The sequence below is a fragment of the Triturus cristatus genome, chromosome 12 (genome assembly GCF_964204655.1).
Source record: "Triturus cristatus chromosome 12, aTriCri1.1, whole genome shotgun sequence".
Lineage (NCBI taxonomy): Eukaryota > Metazoa > Chordata > Amphibia > Caudata > Salamandridae > Triturus > Triturus cristatus.
This window is the reverse complement of record NC_140595.1, coordinates 833,457,036-833,478,936: the sequence shown is the minus strand read 5'-3', so window position 1 is coordinate 833,478,936 and position 21,901 is coordinate 833,457,036. Positions and strand designations below refer to the sequence as shown.

General features: G+C 45.5%; 1 protein-coding gene across 2 annotated transcripts in view; it reads left to right on the top strand.

The window, feature by feature from the left end:
• The window catches only part of KIF1C (kinesin family member 1C), a 949,797-nt gene that overhangs the window by 348,121 nt on the left and 579,775 nt on the right, over positions 1 to 21,901 (top strand). For both annotated transcript variants that reach the window (XM_085638138.1, XM_085638139.1), the window contains exons 8-9: positions 963 to 1,040; positions 8,319 to 8,384. In XM_085638138.1, the coding sequence (XP_085494264.1) occupies positions 963 to 1,040; positions 8,319 to 8,384 (144 nt within the window). The remainder of the gene's footprint in view (positions 1 to 962; positions 1,041 to 8,318; positions 8,385 to 21,901) is intronic.

The following is a 21,901-nucleotide window of genomic DNA, read 5'->3' as shown; positions in this document are numbered from 1 at the left end:
CAGGTAGGTAACTAGTTTCTTTTCAAACAACTGCAACGCCCACTAGTTAGCGACTGCTTTGGGAGAGTACTGCTGTACACAGTCTATGCAAAGCATGTGTATCTACAGCGCATATGCCTCAATCTGATTGTTACTTACCATGTAAGCATCTGTTCTTGGCTTGCAGAGCTGTAGATTCACATGCGCCCACCCTCCACCCCGGACACCTATGGTTGTTGCAGTTGTTATTCACATTGTAGACTCTTAAACATCACAGTACTACACTTACTTACTCCATTCTCACCCTCCTGCGTGAAAACAATCTAACAATGGAGTCGATGCCCATGCGCACTATCACCAAAAGGAGGAGTCACTTACCTCGTGAATGGAAAAGACTTCTTTGAAGAAAAATAAATTGCAAACATCTGGACCCAACACTACTAGATAGAAGGAGAATGTAAAGCATGTGAATCTACAGCTCTACAAGCCAAGAACAGATGCTTACAGGGTAAGCAACATCATTCTTACCTGTTGAATGGCCCCCTTATTAACATCAGTGATGCAAAGGAGAAATGTCAATCGCAAAGCAGTGCTCAATGTTATTCTGCCATCAGTCATGGTAATCCCTGTTAAAGCTCCCAGGGGTAGTCTGGTTTGAAAGTACATATCTTGGGAGTGGAGTAATATCACGCAATTGAAATATCATGAGTAAAGTGAAATGGGAGGGCCTTCAGTGTTACATCATTGCATTGACTGTATACCTTTTCCATTGGCCTACCGAAAGGTGTAGGAGCTTAAAACACCACAAGGATTAGTTGCTTCTTTAAAGACCGCTTCTACATACGTTGATCATTAGACAAGAGGCAAATAAAGCCTAGATTTGCAAGGAGAAACGTGGAGAGTTAAGCTTTCCTGCTGTACATTGTCCCAAGTGATCAACATTGACTGTTGTACGTTTTTTTTCTTTTCTCCTTCTTGAACAGGTCAGTAAAATAAGTCTGGTGGATTTGGCAGGAAGTGAAAGAGCCGACTCTTCTGGTGCCAAAGGATTGCGGTTAAAGGTAACTTGCCTTATCTTAACCTTTATATTTGCCTTGTATATCTGCCAGTGGGGCTATGATGTTGAAACCCATCTCCTAGAAGTCCCACTACAAATAGCAACATTCATGAACTCTTTAATGTTGTACCCAGTCCCTCCCTAGCCTTTCTTTTTCTATGTGCCTCTTTTTGGGCAGAGGTGTATCCCTGCCCTGAGTGACCCAACTCCATGTGCAGTTAAATTCCTGATACTAACCTGCTAATCTGTAGTGTGTGCGCTGAGTCTTAGTCCTGTTCATCTTAACACCAACCTGTTCTGTGACCTGGATGAGTGTACAAAACATGCCCTATTTTATCAGCATGGATCTTACTGTCCATGTCCTGGGATGTCGACAAGAAGCAGTGGTGGCAGTCTAAGGATTTTTGTGAATTATCGTCTGGAGTACACATTTTTCTGTGCCAGAGTGTAGTGCAGTTTTTACTTCTGTCAAGTTCCGGTTCCATGCACCACCCAGATCCAACCACTGAAATTCTGTATGTTTGTTGCATAAGGGTACGAGTACTGGATGTGTGGCACACATATGGTTTATAAATTCAATGTGAGATTTAAGTATGATTGTGGAAACTCGTGGAATCCAGTTTGGATTGCCATGGATTTAGCATGGAGCAAGATGGAGGGTAGATACAGCTTCCCCAGTCAGTGGGAAGTGTATTTGCTGTATTCCTGTGGCTGGAGAGTGGAGACTCAGACAATGAAGTAAGGGAGGATAGCGACAAGGCTAACCTTAAAAATCCATGATAGCCTTTTAGCAAAGGATTGCAGATTAGATTTTCCAGAACACTTTTTATGTGTTGGATGATAGGGGAAAGGAGGTGAGTCTACAGTGTCTGGTGTTAAGGGTGCAGACGTTCTAGGCAGGGACCCCGATTGCTACTACAGGAAGGCTCTTGAGAGCAAGTTGCTTCACACTCTGTTGTGCCCATGTTTTGGATGCTCTTGCTTGGATCCAGCATCAGCATTACCTGCTGCTGTGAGAACCCTCACCTTACATAAAGACTGTGTCTGCACTGCTGCCAGAAAATAAAACCTGAAAGTGAACCACCCCACACGGAATCCAGGACCTTAGACGGAGGACTTTAGACATCCACGGTTTCAAAACGTAGTATGGAGGTCGACCCACGCCACTGCATATGGCTCCAGTATCACTTTCATCTTGACCAAAGAAGGGAGTGCTCTGCAAAAGGCTCAAAGAGCTGCTGTGAAATCCAGGGCTTGCACCTGCATAATAGCCAGCCTCCCACAGTTGAGGGGACATCCCCTGAAATGTGTTCACCTTTCTGGGGAAGCTGTGGGTCTGCCTAGAAGCCTGTCTGCCTGCTCAGAGAGGAAAGAAGAACCTGGTCCTAAAGGTGGAGAAACTGTCCAGGAGGATAAACCAAGCCGTGCTCCCCATGTGTAGAGCAACCCAAAGAATCCGACGACCACAAGAGCAAAGCCGGTGCTGACCTTAGTTGTGATTGGTCATTTAGCTTCCCAGAACATGGTTCTTGTGGTGAACTCTGTGAACAAACTAAAGCTGTTTCCCTTGTCTTTCTGCGGGGCAGGCTGGCTTGATCTTGCCAAATTCCTACTGCTGGGGGGTCACCTTGACTGGAATAAAGGAAGCCTGTCGCTGTTTGCTGGAGAGCCGCTGCTGCTGGTAGCCGCTGGGGACTATGTGTCCCATAATCCCTGCCTGAGACTCATCTAGTTCCCATCAGCGCTAACTAAGAGCGCCACAGTCCCACAGATATGCTTCCCACATTTAAGGCTGTATTATCTACAATGCTTAACCCAATTGTGTCCAGAGTAAACAACATTGAGTCCCGAGTTTTTGAGATTCTGGCTCACCTTGATTCTTGGAGAACCTCGTAATCAGGTTAGGCTACCTCTTCATAGATGACCTCCCCATGGCCCCTGTCCCGGTGGGTGCAGCAGGCGGCTTGTATGGCTCAGGGTGCTCCTGTTACTGGAGTGCGTCTCATTGCGCCTCTTAGGGGCCCAAAGATTGTTCCTGCAGATCCCCAGACCCAAGTGTTTTATACTGAGGCGCGCTCTTCTAAGGTCCCAGTTTCCCTTCCGACAGTGTCTCATAGGTATGTGCTTAATTTGCCTCACGTAGAGTCACCATATAGGGATTGTGTGGTGGTAAATTTTGATAATCCCTTGGTTATGCCACATGTTCTGGCTGTCCCATCCGCATCCAGGCCTCTCGACTCACAGGGCATTGTAGTTCTCCCTTTGTTTTTTTTAATAAACCTGAGCAGGTTAGTCCTTTTGTGTCACACGTGTTGCAGACACAGGGTCCTCAGGGGAGGAATCAGATGCTAACCCTGCAGCCTTTACCTATGAACCTCTCAAATCGATTTGCCCCTTTGAGCAAACTGGAGCAGTGTGATTGAGTGGGAGTAAATTACTTACCCCCTTCTTCTTCTTTGCCCACTGTGCCTTCATCGGTTACCCCTGCGCCCTCCACCTGCCCCCTTCTGTTGTTCCTCTAGTGGCGTCTTCGGCTGTTCCTCCAAAAGACATATTGGCATGGAATATTTCTGGGCTATCCGCCAAGTTGGTCGACTTCAACTGGGTGAAGTTTGTTAAATCATTTCCAATGATTTGTCTTCAGGAGACGTGGGAAGTGAAGAACACCTTTTTCTTATAGGCCTGTAAAACCTATTTTTCACCTAAATTGCCCTCAGTGGTAGGGGGGGCTTGTGTGGGATTGATCACTTTTGTCGCAGTGGAACTGAGTGGGTATGTCGACGACCTTCATTGGGGGGCGCAGACGATGCAGAGGCCAAAGTGGTAGTTTACTCGGATTTGCTAATATTCTACTTGTAAAGTTTTATAACGCTACAGCTGGTGCTGACGGGGTCTCCAGCCTCCTTTTAAACATGAAATTGACACCCAGGACGGATTTTGGAGTTGGTAAAGGGAATGAGTCGATCCTGTTATCGGGGGACTTCAGTTGCCACCTATGTGAAAGCCCCTTAGCTCCCGACACCTCCAAACTCCAATGTATGTTGTCTGAAGGGCTTCATTTTGTTCATTCTAAAGCTGGCCTGGAGCTTGGTGCGATTCTTGAATCACACAACCTTGTGTTTGCGCTGGATAAACTGGTCAACTCGCCATATTCCTGTATTGTTCCATCCTATTTTTGTATATTTCTGACTTCAGTATCATTCATAGCCCATTTAGTGGTCATAATCCCTTGTCCTTAGTATTGGAGGGGGCTATGCTGCTAATTCACAGACAGGGGTTCTCCATGGGGTTTCCCTTATTGATCAAGGCAGGAGATTTAACTGTTCCCAGGTGGACCCGTTCCATTTTAAAGCATCCTTATTCTCAGGTTGTGCTCAGGACAGCTCCACCTGTTTGAAAGTAGATGCCCCTGAGAAGGAGCTGTGGCTCTATTGTCAGCACCTCCAACCCATATGGATGGGCGTGATCCCAAGTGGCTCGACAGAGACTGTTCTAGGAGTCTTCCAAGGCTGTACTGGCCAGCCGGGCAAGCGGGCAATTCCCCGGGAGGCTGGAGCCCCAGGAGGCCGGTATTGACACTTAGAGGCCGGTTTCAGCCTCTAGGAATGATTGTGCTCATTACCGATCGCGGCCGCAACTTGAAAGAGTTGCTCTTGTTCTAGCGCACATTAGCAAGTCTACCCATGTGTTAATTTTTGCCAGGGCTATTTTAAGTTTCCATTCCGGCCCTGGAGTCTTCTCCAGCTGAAGGTGGCACTGATGCAGGTCCCAAGAGACGAGAGCCTGGTAGCAGACTGGAGGCAGGTCTATCAACTTGCATTAGGCAAGTGCAAACACGCCCTGCAGGAATTAGCCCGGGAGGACCTTACCCAGGCAAGCGAGGGTAGCGACAACTCTCATTTTTAGAGGGTTGTAAATAAGCCTTGTTTCATGAAAGAGTCTGGCTCAGCAATATGCACTCGTATCTCCCAGCCCCAGTGGGTAGACCACTTCGTAGCGGTCTATCATTTTGGGGAGGTAGTGGAGGGAGAGGCCACGATACACACTGTGAGGTAAGGGTTGCTATGGTCTTTACCCTGGATAAAGTAACGGTGGGTATAAGCTCGCTTACACGAAAGGCAGCCCCGGGCCCTGATGGGATCTGTAGGAAGATGGCTCTGTATTCACTGTACCAAAGTAAGGTATAGGATTCACAGAGTCCAGTGGAACCCAAAGATAGGCAGAGGTAAAAGTAGATAATACCTTACTCTCTGTGGTAGTGTTGGTGAGCAGTAAGGCTTTATCAGAGGGTAGTGGTAAGCATTTATTGTACACACTCAGGCAAGAAATGATGTCACACACTCAAAAGATTGAACTCTGACCAATTTGTTGGTTTCTCCTCGTCTGCCGAGGCAAGGTTCAGGGATGCCACTAAATACTAAATTCATGGGCATTACAGGTAGGTACAGGTCAGGACCAATGGGCCCCTTCTTTGGGGGTGGGTACACCCCCTATTATGCCACCCTCCAGTGGGCGGAGGTATAAGACTCAATGTGGTTGGCTGGGTCCGCCCATTTGCAAGATGGCGGGGACTGAGAGTTGTGCTTCACCTCGCCTCCCCCACCTGAGGGGTGGGGTTGGCAAAGGTGGGCACACCTCTCCTCCTCACTTGGTTTTCCTGCCGATTCTCCCGCCCAATGTGGGGGTCAGAACCGGTGGGGGCCAGTTGCTGGGAGCAGAAAATGGCTGGGGTAGCTCACAAAGGCCGCAAGCCTTTGAAGCTTCCCCTTCGTGGACCCCGTCCATCCTGGGGGAGGAGGCTTGCTACCTCGTTCCAGGATGTGCTTTGTTACAGGGCCCTGAGAGCATCAGGCTTTCGACCCAGTGGTCCAGAAACATGTCTCGTGGTGGCAGCTGGCGAGCAGTCACTCATCCAGGACACAAGAGTTAGGTTGTTTTTCAGGTGGCATTTCTAAGATGCCCTCTGAGTGCATTGTTCATTAAATCCCACACTGGTATTAGTGGGAGTTTAATGTGCTGAGAAATTTGATACCAAACTTCCCAGTTTTCAGTAAGGCCATTATGGTGCTGTGGAGTTCGTAATGACAGACTCCCATACCATATACTCTTTATGGCATTACTGCACTTAGTGTCTAAAAATGGACTTAGCCACTGGAGGGGTACAGGACTCATGCACCTGTTCCCTCACCACTGGTATAGTGCACCCAGCTAGAGGGGTGGCTGACCTATGCCAGGGCAGTGGATTGTAGGCTTGGCGCACAGGGATGTGTGCCATGCCAACTCTTCACTTTGTTGTGCACCAAAATGCAGCCTGCAATGGCAGTGTGTGTGTCAGCAATTTGTGGTAAATATCCAATTGCGTATTGCAATTTGCCATATCCACATGTCAATTCTTCACAGTCAGAAGTGCCCTGTGCAGTGCTATTCTATACCAATGATCACCAGCCATCTGAAAACACCTGGAATATCTGTGGAAGGTAGCCCAGTACCGCCAACAAGGGGGTCAATTCAATGTGCTTGCCTATAATTTCCCCCCAAAAACCAAGCCACATGGGTGAACTCTGCCTCCCCTTCGCCACAGCAGAGACAACAAGAGTTGTCGCGTAGATCATATAGAAGTAGACCAGCTGGTGTATAATATACCCTGTAAGATATTTGAAATGCAGGAAACTGTGCCAGCGGTTCATAGGAACGAATCTCACGCTGAGCAACAACAGGTCCACTGCTTGTTGCTGCTAGTTATACCCAGCTCCCCCTGTAGTCAAGTCTAACCTGCGTGATTCCCGCCTGCCATGCCTCATGTGAATGCATACACTTTTGCAATAGTGTGGTGCGGTGCACTCATTTGCAACAGATATGTTAACGCCAGAAACTCTGGGGGCTCAAGCCCATCCACCACGTGAAGGTCACGCATCATGTGACGAGCACAGAAAAAATCAAACTGAGCCAGGACCGATGATGCATCGCTCTTCGTGCTAACCTGCTCTCAACTGCACATCGCTGCACCTCAGGAGAAATCTCCCATAGTCTTCAGGCCCACCCACCCCCTGCAGCGCACTCACTGTCCCTCGTTCCTTCCCTGAAGCAGGGTTCCGACAGCCATTCCAGCAGCTGGTGCCAGGAGTAAAGAGTCACGTTCAACGAATCTAGAACATGGTAGTGGGAAGGCGGCATCTCGCTCGAGTCACAGATGGGTAGGTCCCTTATCTACCTCACTCTTCTACTCTCGGTTCAATGGCTTTCCTCCCAGTTCTTGTTTGGGCCATCTGTGAAACATGTCAGTTTCAGAGTTTTGATTGGATGGCATGCATCTTTCCACTGCTGATGTGAAAACTTGCATTACAGTTCATATGAGGGATTATTTTCTCTCCCTCTCGCTCGCCTTCTTTCCTTCAGGCCCTTGCCACTGTCTCACCCAGCGGCTCCTCCTCACCTTGCACCCCGCACACTGAATGCCAACCTTTTGATGGATAGCCGTCTTAAAAAGCTTGGCTAATCTTTCCAAGGTATCTGCCCATTCATGCACAGCCAGCAGTTTCTATTGTATTTGGTAGTATTTTACGAAACCCAATTCAGAGATGGTCACAGTGTATGCTCTCAATTCTGCAGTGGCCACCACTGAACGGGAGTTTCTTAAAAAATATAACTGAGTACATTAAACTGGCTGAATGCGCACACATATACAGAGGCCATCTTTGAGTGGCTTTTTATTGTTTAGAAGAAACTCCAGTCATCTCCATTCAAAGATGTCTCCCACAGATGGACGGATGTTTGCAGCCGCCATCCAGGAGGTAAAAGAAGCATCACCAGAGCACCTAGGTTTCACAAGCAACATCTATTTGTTTTGCCATTGTTTGTTTTACCACAGAGTACATCGTTCATGTGAGAAATGTCCAGGGAGGTTGTGAGATTCATGGGGTGCAAATAAAAAAAACTCTGGTTAGAATTTGCCTCTATTTGGACTTGTATTTTCTAGTGGTGTTTTCCTAAACTTGGTGAGAGTAGCTGAGGCCTACTATGGAGCCACTTTTGCACTGAGCATGGAATAGACATCCATATATGCAGTGAGGCTAGTATGCAACTACATGCAGTAAATGTTATTTAGCAGCATGTGCCTTCGCCCCCTGGGCTGTCTCTGCAGAGGATCATAAGGGTTCACCTAAGCTGCAATATACACCAGCATCAGAATTATCTTAACTGTACCATTTGAAAGATGCCTCTTATGTGCTTTGGTCAAAGGTTTCCTATTTCCTACCGTCACCTGCCTCTTGTTGTTTTCCAGGAAGGAGCAAACATCAACAAATCACTGACCACGCTAGGGAAGGTCATTTCTGCTCTGGCTGAGGTGGTGAGTATCACGTTGCTTCCATTGTGTTCTTAATTATGCAAAGCACGCTGCATATTCCGCTGATAGATAATGAAGGATCAGATGACAGCCCTGTAGAGTGGGGCACATATGGGAAGCTGGTTCTAAAAGCATATATTTTAAATATACATCATAGCTGGTGAGTGTGTTAAGGGTTCTGCAGGGCAGTATACAGCACCCTACACAAAAACATGTTTGTACGTGGAGCAGACCACCTGACTCTGAGCATCTTTTGTAGTTTGAATACAATTGTTGTGTTCTCCTTTTTCACAGGTGGCCCATAAAACATTACCTGGAAGGCGGTCTTTTTTAATCGCTCTAACCTCCGCTCGGAGCTTTGATGAAATTCAAAAAGTCTCCTTTGACGAGCTGGATAGGCTTTTTCCACAGAACAATAAGGTGCATTACCTGCTTTGTGCATCTCAGCAGAGACACAATGAATGATACAGTAGATGCTTTCAATTAAATAGGACTTTTCTAAACTGAAAATCGAAGCCTTGATGTGGCATGCAGCCAAACTGAGGATGGTGTGTACCTGTAAGATGCATCTACTCCCTGATCCTGAAACTGCATGGGCGTTTGTGTGGAAGATGTTTGAAGACACAAAGCCAGATTTAACTGGAAATTGGGTCTGACCTCTTTAGTCTTCCTTATCTGTTGGCTCTGACGTGTATGACTTTCAGAACCGCTAACGTCACTGAGCTTTTGATGCAGATCACTCCACTTGGGACAATCTGTGCTCAGCTACTCTCCCGTTTGCACGTGATTTACAGGTTTTGTTGCCTGAGTTCTTGGAAATTCTCGTTGTATTGGGTGGAAAACTTAATGCGTATTCTTGCCACTTTGCTATACATGTAATATTTGTGGCACCTAATATTGACAAATGATCGGCTCCTATGAAAGATTTAAAAACTAAAACTACAGAAGAGACGAGCAGGGCCACATATAAACAACAGCCGGGCGCGCTGACGGAAGTGACGAGCAGGGCCAAATATAAACCGTAGCCGGGCGCGCTGACGGAAGTGACGAGCAGGGCCACATATAAATAGTAGCCGGGCACGCTTACGGAAGTGAAGAGCAGGGCCACATATAAACAGTAGCCAGGTGCGCTGACGGAAGTGACGAGCAGGGCCACATATAAACAACAGCCTGGCACGCTGGCGGAAGTGACGAGCAGGGACACATATAAACAGAAGCCGGGCGCACTGACGGAAGTGACGAGCAGGGCCACATATATAAACAGTAGCTGGGCGCACTGACGTGAGTGACGAGCAGGGCCACATATAAACAGTAGCCGGGTGCGCTGACGGAAGTGACGAGCAGGGCCGCATATAAACAGTAGCCGGGCGCGCTGACAGAAGTGACGAGCAGGGCCACATATAAACAGTAGCCGGGCGCGCTGACGGAAGTGACGAGCAGGGCCAAATATAAACAGTAGCCGGGCGCGCTGACGGAAGTGACGAGCAGGGCCACATATAAATAGTAGCCGGGCACGCTTACGGAAGTGAAGAGCAGGGCCACATATAAACAGTAGCCGGGTGCGCTGACGGAAGTGACGAGCAGGGCCACATATAAACAACAGCCGGGCACGCTGGCGGAAGTGACGAGCAGGGCCACATATAAACAGCAGCCGGGCGCACTGACGGAAGTGACGAGCAGGGCCACATATATAAACAGTAGCCGGGCGCACTGACTGAAGTGACGAGCAGGGCCACATATAAACAGTAGCCGGGTGCGCTGACAGAAGTGACGAGCAGGGCCACATATAAACAGTAGCCGGGCGCGCTGACGGAAGTGACGAGCAGGGCCACATATATAAACAGTAGCCGGGTGCGCTGACGGAAGTGACGAGCAGGGCCACCTATAAACAGTAGCCGGGTGCGCTGACAGAAGTGACGAGCAGGGCCACATATAAACAGTAGCCGGGCGCGCTGACGGAAGTGACGAGCAGGGCCACATATAAACAGTAGCCGGGCACGCTGACGGAAGTGACGAGCAGGGCAATATATAAACAGTAGCTGGGCGCACTGACGTGAGTGACGAGCAGGGCCACATATAAACAGTAGTCGGGCGCGCGGACGGAATTGACGAGCAGGGCCACATATAAACAGTAGCCGGGCGCGCTGACATCAGCTCCTTTTTTCCGTGCATTCAGATGTAGATCCGGAGCCTACTGCTAATCTTTGACCAGCATTTTCTCCTAAATTTCGTATCCTAATGTGCAAGGGGCCATATGTCACCTCCCAAAACGACAGGGTTTAACCCTTGTAGGGACTGCTGCAAACAAATATCTGACTGATCCCCACAAGGTATACCAGTGGTGCCTGGGGTCGGATGCCCAGATGATCCCGACGACCATAAAGGACTAGTAGGCATAACTCTACATTGCCTTTCGTCCGAAAACTCTGTTCTTGACTGGATGAAATCAAAAGGAAGGTCCTGTTCCAGCTCCCAAAGTAGTTTGAGATGCAGCTCCTCATTGGGATCGAAAACTTTGTGTAAGTCTAAAAAGAAGCACAAGAAATTGAAGCGGGAATCAGCCCCTTTCAGCCTCTTTTGAACTCCAGGTGGCATGAGGGTGTCAACTTGCATCTGGAGCTTGCTTCCGAATTTTGGAAACAACTATTCAGAGTTTGGTCCTGATGCAACCTGAATTTTCAGGTCCATCTGCAGCAAATAGTGGGCTTTAAGAAGGCTATGCTAAGCATATCTGGCACACTGCTGGCTTCCTCTGGTACACCTTTGGGCCACAAGGATATGCAGGGTCCCCCAGTCAGGATTCCTGACAGTTTCTCCCCCGGTCCTGGCTGTGCCTCTTGAACCCACATTGGGTTCAGCACCGGCTTCAGTGCCAACTTCGGCTCAGGTGCCATTCCCTGAACTTGTTCCTTTCTCATTGACCTATTGAGAGCGCAGCCTATCATTCAGACTCCGATACCTTGCCCTTACTACGTGGCAGAGTTCATAACTTTCATCAGGTCTTTGGATCTGATTCCAACACCGACTGTAATGAAGGAGATAAAATCACCCCTCAACACAGTGAAGACAATTGGTATTCCGAAGTACAGGATGTCAGTGGGATGGACACTTCCTCAGACACTAGCAGTGCCTCTGTTGCTGAAACTGCCACTGAGGAGAGTGCCTCTTGTGCTGTGGTCATGAAGCGGACTACAGAGATCATTGACCAGCAGCTACCTACAACGGAGGTCAAAAATAATATCTTGACAGAGATTCTTCCAACTGGCCCGGCACCTATCGAACCTCTGTTTCCATTTAATGAGGCCTTAACAGATACCCTCTTGGGGCACCCGGTTAACAGGCAGCTTGGCGCTACAGATTGGCACTGAGCGATCCTGACTTTTTGACTCAACACCCTATGCTGGAGAGCCTGGTGGACCAGGCGTCCACCAGCAGTGTTAACCATAGATTCTCAACCACGATTTATCTTCTTTAAATCCATAAACCTTTGAATACGTCTATCAAAATTAATTTGGTAACCAGCACATATGCATGTATTACCAATTACTATTTGAAAATAAAAATGGAAACCGGTATTGCAAAGGTGAACATTAAGATTCTTGTACTTCCCAGATGCTCCAAAATAAGGCTGGTATTTTTCTCATTCTGGCAGCAGCAACCAGCGGGTATAATGTTCAGCTGAACGAGAACAATGTGAAGAAAATGCTGGTGTTCTTTTGATAGCACAGAATTTGGCTTAGTTACCCAGAGGGACATAACAAGATGCTGTGTTGCACAGATCCTTCGCTTTCTAATCTGATTTCCTATAGAACTTCACTGTAGAGAGTCTATGTTAGAGTCCAAAGACGCTTGTCCAATTGGTGCTGGTAGGTCATGGGTTGCTTCCTGTGTGCATTCCAGCCTGGAGAGCAGAGAAATGCAACTGCAACATCAAAGCGGGGTACCCAATGGGTTGTGTTAGGGAAGGGAAAGTTACTCACCTGTAATCCTACTTCTCTTCGAGGTGAATCCTCATCAATGTCATAAGCACTGAATAGTCCTGCCCACGTGTGGGATCCCGGAGCACTTCTTAAAAATGTTTTTTAACTATATGTAATAACTTTGTACGAAGTACCTTACATATATATCTTTATCTGCAGCCGAAAGAGAGGCTAAAAATGGGCAGATTACTTTTAGTTTTGATTTTATAAAGTACCCAATCACATAGGAATGTCATTAATAAAAATTACTATAGAAAATCTTTCACAAACTTTTATTAAAAGGAAAAGGATCCTGTATATAGAACAGATACTTTCTGAAGTTCTAAAGAGATAGTTTTGTTACTGTGAGGGCCCTTGAGGAAGTCAAAGAAATCAATAAAAAAAGGTACCTGGAAAATGAAACAAAGTACAAAATTGCGAAGATGAACAAGTTACTTACCATTGGTAACACTCTTTCTGGAGGACACTAAATTTAATCGTAGATTTCTCACCTTGTGAATAATCCCCAGCCAACAGACTGGATCTGGAAACTTAAAACAGTACTCCTGCGCGCCAGGAGTTGATAAGACATGCCTCCATGTCAACGTCGTGCCACTCCAGAAGTCCTGAGCGGAGAAGCATACGCACACAAACAGGCACACTGATGTCCATTGCTGTCTAAGGCTTGTCTGCGCCCTCAAACACAGAGCTCTTCAGCAAATTGGTTTGACCATTGTGAAGATCTCTAGATTGTGACCTTTATAGATGGGTAAAAGAGTTCATCCGGCCGAACAGGCAAGTGGAAGGGTCCCTGAGGAATCAGTGGTTAGATAGGAGTATCCACAAGAAGGAGCAATACCAATGGTAAGTAACTTCAATGTGTGCACTGTTGCCCGTGTAGCAGCTTGACAGGTACTGTGCATGCGAGTGCAGAAGCATCCATGACTGAAATGGAATGAGCCCATTATCCTTCAAGTGGCTGCTTCTTGGCTAATGCGTAGCAGATTTCTATGCATTAAGAGAGAGCCTTCTTGGGAACTCTAGCATACAAAAACACTGACATTGTGTTTTCAGTGGTGGCTAAAAAAACGAGCCAGTGTTCTCCTCATTGCTGAAAAACAGCCTGCAGCACCTCCATGTGTAACTGACGTTCGTGATCCCCTAGGCATCGACAACTGAGCCAGGTGGCTTACAACCGGATGAATGCTCTGGCAAGTCAGCCACTTCCAGAGACGCAGAACCTCCTAGTAAATGACCCAAGACCCCACTACGCCCTTACTGCTGCAGTACCACATGGCAATGGTGTTGTCTGTCATACCTGTACTAGCCGCCTCTTAATGGATGTTAGGAAGGCATTTAATGCCAAGTGGATCGCCAGCAACTCCACCTCTCCCAGATGGCCTGTCCATCCGCGACCACTGTCAGCTCTGCGTGGGGTAAGGTGAGGGGTCTATCACTGGCTCAATCGTGGTCCGGCAGCCACCACTGCATATCTCCTCCGTATACAGGATTTAATCCGAAAGGTTCCCTGATGCTGTGCCTGATAAGACTTCAGACCGCACTGCAGAGCCCACAGGTGCCCGCATGGTCAGGAGAAGTCATGGGACAGAACCTAGGATTTCAAGTAACTATCTTTTCTGTCCATTGAAAAGACCTCTTTCTAAAAGAACAGAAAGCCTGAAAAGGTATTTTTTTTTATATAGCTCAACTCGCCCCATTCTGGATCTCAGTGCGCTTTACAAGTAAAACAATATGGATGAGTATGAACCCTCCTTACAAAGGAACTGAAAAAACACTAGACCAATTCGACGCTACCAAAGATACGGGTGCCTAAAAGGGAATAGAGTAGCAGAACAGGTGAGAAAAACAGAATGGACAGGTTGGAATAATGTGGAAGACTTGAAAGGTAGGTTTGAAGATGAAGGGGTGGGAAAAATTAATTAGTTTCTGAAAATATGACAATAAATGCGCACATTTTGCTATATCCTGGGCAGGCGGTAGTCATTACAGTTTTCTCACATTCTGCAAACTAATTGAGATCATATGATCAAAATGCTGGGTTTTGGAATGCCTCAGATGATGTGTGATGGATGAATGATAGCCTGATAAAAACGTAGATGTGCATAGACCACGGTAATGATGATGTGTCCAATGTCAAATGTAACCGAAGGTATTGGACAAGTTAAGCCTGCTCTTATGCAAGTATGGCTTTTTTGTTTACTGTATTGGGTTGCGTCATGTTTAAACAGGACTATGTGCAGTGTGTACCATAACAATTCTTCAATCTAGGTCCAAATATTCATTAAAAGAGGGGTGCTGGGGTGGGCCATGCACTGTGTGTCAAACAATAATATTTGTGCTGCAAAAAATGCTTGTACCTCTGGCAGTATTTTTTCATTTTGATTTTGGTTAAAACCTTGTGTGTAAATTACACGTCCTCACTGGTTGGTTGTAGAGAATAAACTTACTTCACTGGGTGGTTGTAGAGAACAAACTTACTTCACTGGGTGGTTGTAGAGAACAACATTAAGCTATCTGTAGCACACTGAAGTCATAAAGTTGGACGTGATCACAACAAAACACAGTTTAGCGCCAGTGGGAAAAAAGGCAAATGGAGCTCAGTGTCATGGGATGGGAAAGTAACATACAAAGCTATGTGTGCACTCCTAATACAAATCAGAATTTCAATAAAATGAGACCTGCCACAGGCTTGCAAGGACAATTTCTCATAGCTTTTGAGCTCAACTACTGGTGGTATTGCAATACCCAGTCTGCAAACCTTTAACCAATTTCAGGCTGCAGAAACTTTTATTACCGATTTATTTCTAGTGCGTGGTTACCCTCCATAGATTGACATGGGTGCAGAAAATTAATGCCAGAAAATCAAATCCAGTGTTAAGTTTTATTGGACCCTCTTGAATCTGGAGGATACCATCCTCTTCTTGAAGCGATGGGGATCCTAATAAATTTAATGCTGTCCTTTTGCATTATCGCAATGAAAGTGACAATCGTTTTTGAAAGAAAATATTTCACCAGGATCATCCCAACTGCGAGGAAGTACTCTGCAGCATGTTGGTCTGGGGAGCATACCCATACTGGGGGACTATTCTCCAATATTGGATCTTTCGTAGATTGACATGCCTATATTATCCCCATCGCTGAGCTGGGACTCCCACGATAGACATAGTGAGCAGTACAATGTTAAACATGCCCAGAAAAGTGTTAACATAGTCACCACAGTAACCTATCAATATTGTTATAAAAGATTTAAAACCCAGCTAGGGTGAGTAAAGCAGAGTCTTCACCAATCCTCACCCAGGCCACCATAACTCTGCTCGTCAGTCAGATAAGTTTGACCTTTTCTCACATTTTCGCTATACATTTCTAAGAAATAGATCAGACCCTGCGTGAGTCTTTAAAAAAAAAAGTCTTTTTGAGGCCATTTGGGCCTTGAGAAAAAAAGACTTCACTCTGAAGATCCCCACACGGAGGGCATATATTGCCTTCATCCTGGTCATAAGGCAAGGGATTGCAAGATCTGTAGAATATGTTCTACAAAAACCATTAAGGATAGAGAAGCACGACTTCTGTCATGACTCCAGACAACATCAGATGTTCATGCTTCTGAGGAAAAAAGGAGAAGGATCCTTCTAATTATGAGGACAAAAGTAGAACAGGGCACATTCACATCTGAGTGCCTATCAAGAGCAAAACCTGAGGAGTAACCTTCAACTATGAAGAACCACCTAGGAAAGACACTGAAAACGTCTTCAAGAGAGGACAGCCCATGCTTGGGTGTTGTTTTTCTGACTGGAAAAATGTCCTCTGAAAACATCATAAGTCCTTCTCTGAGCCTGACACTCCTAAGAAGAAGATTCTCATGGAGCCTTCAAAGAAGCAATTGTCATCTTTGCTGTCAAAGACATCATCAGCGTGTTTTTGACAAACACAACAGCAACTACACTGTCTAAGAAGCCATCGTTGACAATGACACAGTCGAAGAGGACACCAACTTCAGTAGCTCCATCAACAGTGACCGTATCTACGGCAGCATTGTCAATGAGTATCAGCATCAGTGAGCGCCCCAGCACTGAGAACACAATCTGCTACAGCCGCAGGTATATTGCCATCAGATACCTTCTCATCTAGTACAGCACTAGTGACAACGAGCGCTCCATCAACGAGAACAGATATCTTAACAGCCCTTAAGAGCAAAAGAACAGCCATAATCTCTGAAAGGGGTATTTCCAGAGCATGCCTCACCAAGTAAGGGTTCACCTTAATCACCACAACCTCTTTTGGATACTGAAGGTACAGATGAGGAAGGACCTTTCAGTCCTGCACACAGTCCCACACAACTAACGGTGAAATGTCAAGACCCAGAAGTAGAGCACCGAAGAGATACTTAGCAGGTTTTTAAAGAGCATCATGAGAATATGATGGTGATATAGATTGCACACATATGAACAGACTGCGCAATCATCACATAAGAATATGTTGCAGGTACCTTTAGCCTTGGTCAAGAATCTACATTCAATGCTTTCTGACTATTGCAAACACTTTCTGGAGTCTGCTTCCTCTAAGCCCAAAAACAAACTTTGAATTCTACAACTCTGTCTGGGTACAGACCGCAAAAGAGACCAGTATCTTGTACGCTATTTCTATATTGGATGTTCCTAAATGTAAAAGAATTTAGGAACTAAATTGGCAGTTGGCTATTCCTAAATAAAATAAAAAAATTTAGACTGTATGGCTGTATATTCTTCTTATTCTAAAGGCCTGGAACAACATGCCACGCAGCCTGGGATAGCAAACTGATTTTTTTAGTTTTAAAAAGCAACTGAAAACCTAGCTGCTCAAGCTGAAATCCTGTCAGGACTGTCTGGGAATCTGTCTGGGACACAGTCGGGGACTTGGGCAAAGACTGGTGGCTGGGTAGACAAAGTAAGCAGAACAAGCATTGGCATAGCCAAAGGTCTCGCCTTTGGGACCTTATAAGTGTTTAGTTATCCAGCACAATATCCTTGGTGCAACAACATCAAGTGTTGCATGGCTAAACACTTATAAGGTCCCAAAGCCGAGACCTATTAGCTATGCCAGTGCTTGTTTAATACAAGCTACAAAAAGCCTTTCCAGTCCTGGATTCAAAAGCAGGCCCAAATGTATAAGCCAATGCATTCATATCATCAAAGACACAAAGACAACTAATTGGTACAAGAAAACCATAATTGCATCCTTATTACATTGATTTAATATACAGCCAGAACGCTTCAGTCCGAACTCAACATGACTTCCTGAGGATGTATGATGCTACATCGCCAACCGTTACATCGCATACTGTAACCACGCAGAATTTCCATCGCAAAGACTGTTACTTCGCAAGTTTTCACATCGCGTGCCGTTGCAACGTCAATGTACGTTCCCTTATGCAACAAGGCATGACGAAGCATACAAAAACATCGCGTAGCATTACAACGCATTTTTTAAACAGCAACTAAACATTTGAAATAGAGTGTGTTTACAAGTAATATAAAAGTGTGTTAGCTTACTGGAGCCGTCCCTTGCATGTTCTGTGTCTCGCGACCACCCCATGAATGACGACATTTCCGCATGAACGTGCGCGTCGGCGCTAACTGTAAAAACAAAACTGTTACCGTGGTACCTTAACGGAGCTGTCCATGCCATAATTAAAAAAGTATATATAAAAGTTAAAGTCACCTACCTTTTAGGGAGCTCTGCCTTCCACCTGCTCTCTGTCCATGCCATCTTCCGTGACTCACGACGACCTAATGAATGACGCAAATCACGCAGCTGTCAATCAGTATGAATGTCATATAATTATGTAAATATTTCAAAATTCTAAATCCAAAATGTGGTACCTTAACGGAGCTGTCCATGGCATCTTCCGCGGCTCCGTGGCCAAATGAATGAGTAATGAAAGCAAGGTCCATCATTATTACTGTAATTTAATTTCATACATTCCAAATGCTGGTTTGCTTTACCGAAACCAACTGTTACGCATTTCATTGCATTTAAGAAACAGTTCAGCGCATTACTTACAAACTAATGTTCACACCCGTAAACTTGTGCACGCATGTCATCTTGCACCACATCTGTCATGTCATCGCAGCACTCGTTGTCACCGCATCTGTCATCAAACTGTCATCGCAGCACATCATCATCAAACTATAATAAAGCTGAGAAAGCATTATTGTTACCATTACGAGCGCCTCCACATTTGGCATTGCCGAAAATGTGTAATGGTTATTTAAAGGTTATAAGGTGTGTTTTTATTATCTTCTGTGTGTCTGCACTCGAGTTACTATAACGTCACACTCACCTGCCACTGGCGCAGCTACAAACTGTTGTTTTGATAAATATTCAGCGGACAATAATAATCGCTGCTATCATATGAGAAGCGATGTCCCTGGAATATAACTTGTATTCATAATGAATGCCATTATTATACAGTTCACCACTAAAAAAGACTGGTTCACAGTAACTGTATAATTACTAAAGGAGTCAATATTTGATGGTTTTGATAATTACATTTGCAGCGCCGCACACTTGTCAGCTGTGAATTATAGATGCCTTCGTCTGGTATCTGCATTGATGCGATGCGAAAGCCACACATTTACTGTAGGTCCGGAAGAATTATTTTCAGTTGATGAGGTTACAGGTGTGCCGAACTCCAAATTGTGTGCTTGCATCTCAATAAGTCTTCCTGATAGCTATTTTTTTGGTTAAAGAGGCCCACTTTGGCTTATTGGCTACTGCGCATAGTTTTTAAGATTCTTGACACGTTGCCCCAATAAAAAGTTCTTTATCTCACTAAAATGTAAATCCGCAAGAACGAAGTGTTGCCCAGCGCCAGAGACATTCGCCAGCACATCTCGTACAGTCCTCCAACAATTCTCATTGTGTGTGACTTGTCTTTTAGTAAAGGTCTGCAATTCTCGTAGATTTCACCCCATGCCATCTGTAAAATGCAGGCTTCTTTCTGACAAAACATTTCTTTTCATGGTGGAACTGTAAAAAGCAATCTCTGCAATGAACAAACCTAATTATGTTAAATTCGGCGCCCTTTGCAATGTGCTTGGTACATCAAGGGAAACTCGTTTATTTGTTTGTCATTCTTGTTTTATATTTGAGCAGCATTGTCACATTTCTAATTTTTATGCGTTGTCCGATGTAAATGCTAGCGATGTAAATGTCTATGCGCACTACTAGCATGCGTTGTAAAAGCATGCAATGTCAAGCCTCTTGCGATGTGAAAGTCGCGTTGTGATGGCAGCGCGTGAAAACAGAGTCGTTGTAATGGGTGTTTCCCCTTCCTGAGGGCCCCAACTGTTAATCAGATCTCAATCTTTGTAGAACTAACACGTTGTCCCATCGTGTCAGACATCGTGTATGAACTGCAAAAATGTCGATTTACTTTTACTTGTGTTCATACACACAAGAGTCCCAATCGCACAGACCCCTGCACCAGCAGTTTTAGCAGAGCATCTTTGTGACTGCTAGCACGCCACTGTGGCACGATAACGTTCTGCTACAGGGGACTAACAGAACATAAAAGAGAATATAATACACTGACATAAAACATGATTTCTTGTGCACATGCAGCAAACAAACCTTTAATGCACACACTCGACAGCTGCACCGGGATCTCTTGCAAATATGGCTGTCATTCAGTAGCACAGCCAGATGCTACATGCTGAAAGCTGTTTCTATTAAGATTCGCCTTTTTATTTTACTTTGATATTCATTCAAATAGACAAATGTATCCATATATTAGGAATTACGACTTTCAGAATCTTTTTATAAAAAAAAAATAAAGACCGGGTTGGAACTATTGAAGAGATCTGAATTAAAAATGGACCACGGAAGGGCAACAGTTTTGAAAATGTTAATTTACTTGCACCTTTTTCCTAATAAGTAGAGAGCGGAATGACAACCACCTATTCAATTTTCTAAGCCAATTACTACATAGAATCATTCCCTAATCGTAAGTAAGGGCCATCAGAAACAGAGTAACCTTTCGGGTAAGGTCGGGAATTGGGACACGGACGTGGTATTTCACTAGCTGATGCATTTCTAGGTGCACGATCTCCCTTCCACCGCAATTAGCATTTATACTTTAATCAGGACACTCACACACCAGGAAGAGCTCCCCCCACCATTGTGTAGAGCCCTCTCACACCTGATGTGGCCACTAATACTCAGCCCACTGCTATCTCATAACCAAGCACAACAAGCATGGATGATTTGTACTTCTTACAACACGTTCCCACAGAGCTACAAGTAAAAGCTCATGAATCGGGTTTATAAATGAAATGAACACTTTCGAAACATTGACTAAAAAGACAATCCCACAATTCATAGCGAAGGAGTTTGGACAAAGAGGAGCATTTCATAGCCCTGGTCCTTGTGGTGATAGCCCAGGCACAGGACCGAAGGAGGGAGCATGGGCACGAAGCAAGGTCTTCTAGCCGCTGCCTGCCATGCTGCCTTCTGGGGTCGATCATCGGGAGGAAGACTCGCCCTCGCACTGCCCCCCACCCCCCCTTGCACCGCCCCGCCCCCCTCAATCCTGCCTCCTCCAAAGAGATGCCATCATATTACCCTATTTCCCAGGGACACAATGGTCCAACACGGAGGTACATTTTCCTTATCATTGTTTGCAGGTGTATGAGACCAACTGGTTCAATTGTTGTGAACCAGGAATGCAATTCCTAAAATTCACGAGCTGCTGAAGAAAGCGGAGGACTGCGAGCTTGTGTCCCTGATGACACAGAGTCATCAGGTTAACTTACTTGTTGGGCTCCAGAACAGGTAACAAAACGGACAATCAGAGGGAACACCCCCTTATCGTTTCCACGACCACCAGCCAGCACCAGGTGAACTTGGGGCAAGAAAGATTCAGGAGGTGCACAGACCCTAGTAGAAACTGCACATCAATAACAAAGATGTCCAAACTACAAATAAATCAATAACAGTACCAATCCATAGCTGTGCACTCTTATGTGGCTACACCAACAACGAGTGGCGCGCGCGCGAGAGAGCGAGCACCAGGCCATATGTTTTGAATTATCGCGACCATGTCTGGGCACGATAATTCAAAACATATCTTGCCCGTGCGGGTAACCGCAAGCAATAGGCCACACATGCACAAGCATGTGTGTGGTGAGCTTTTGAAAGCCCCTTATTAAAAGTCTCGCCAGAGCAGCGCATGCGTGCTGCTACAGGCTCGACCTAAAAAGGAGGCTTACAGCGCTACCCAGGATCACACAGGGAGTTAGAGGAGATAAGGGATCCAAAGGGGAAGCCTGCATAAGGGAACAAGATGGTAAAGACTCCGAAAGGACAGGCACCCAAGGCGGTTTAGCATTCAGAATAACGAACACCCAGGACAGACGTGCAAGTTATATATATATATATATATATATATGTATATGTATATATATATGTATGTATATATGTATATGTATATATATATGTATATGTATATATGTATATATATATATATATATATATATTCACTGAAAAAACCATAGGTTTCAC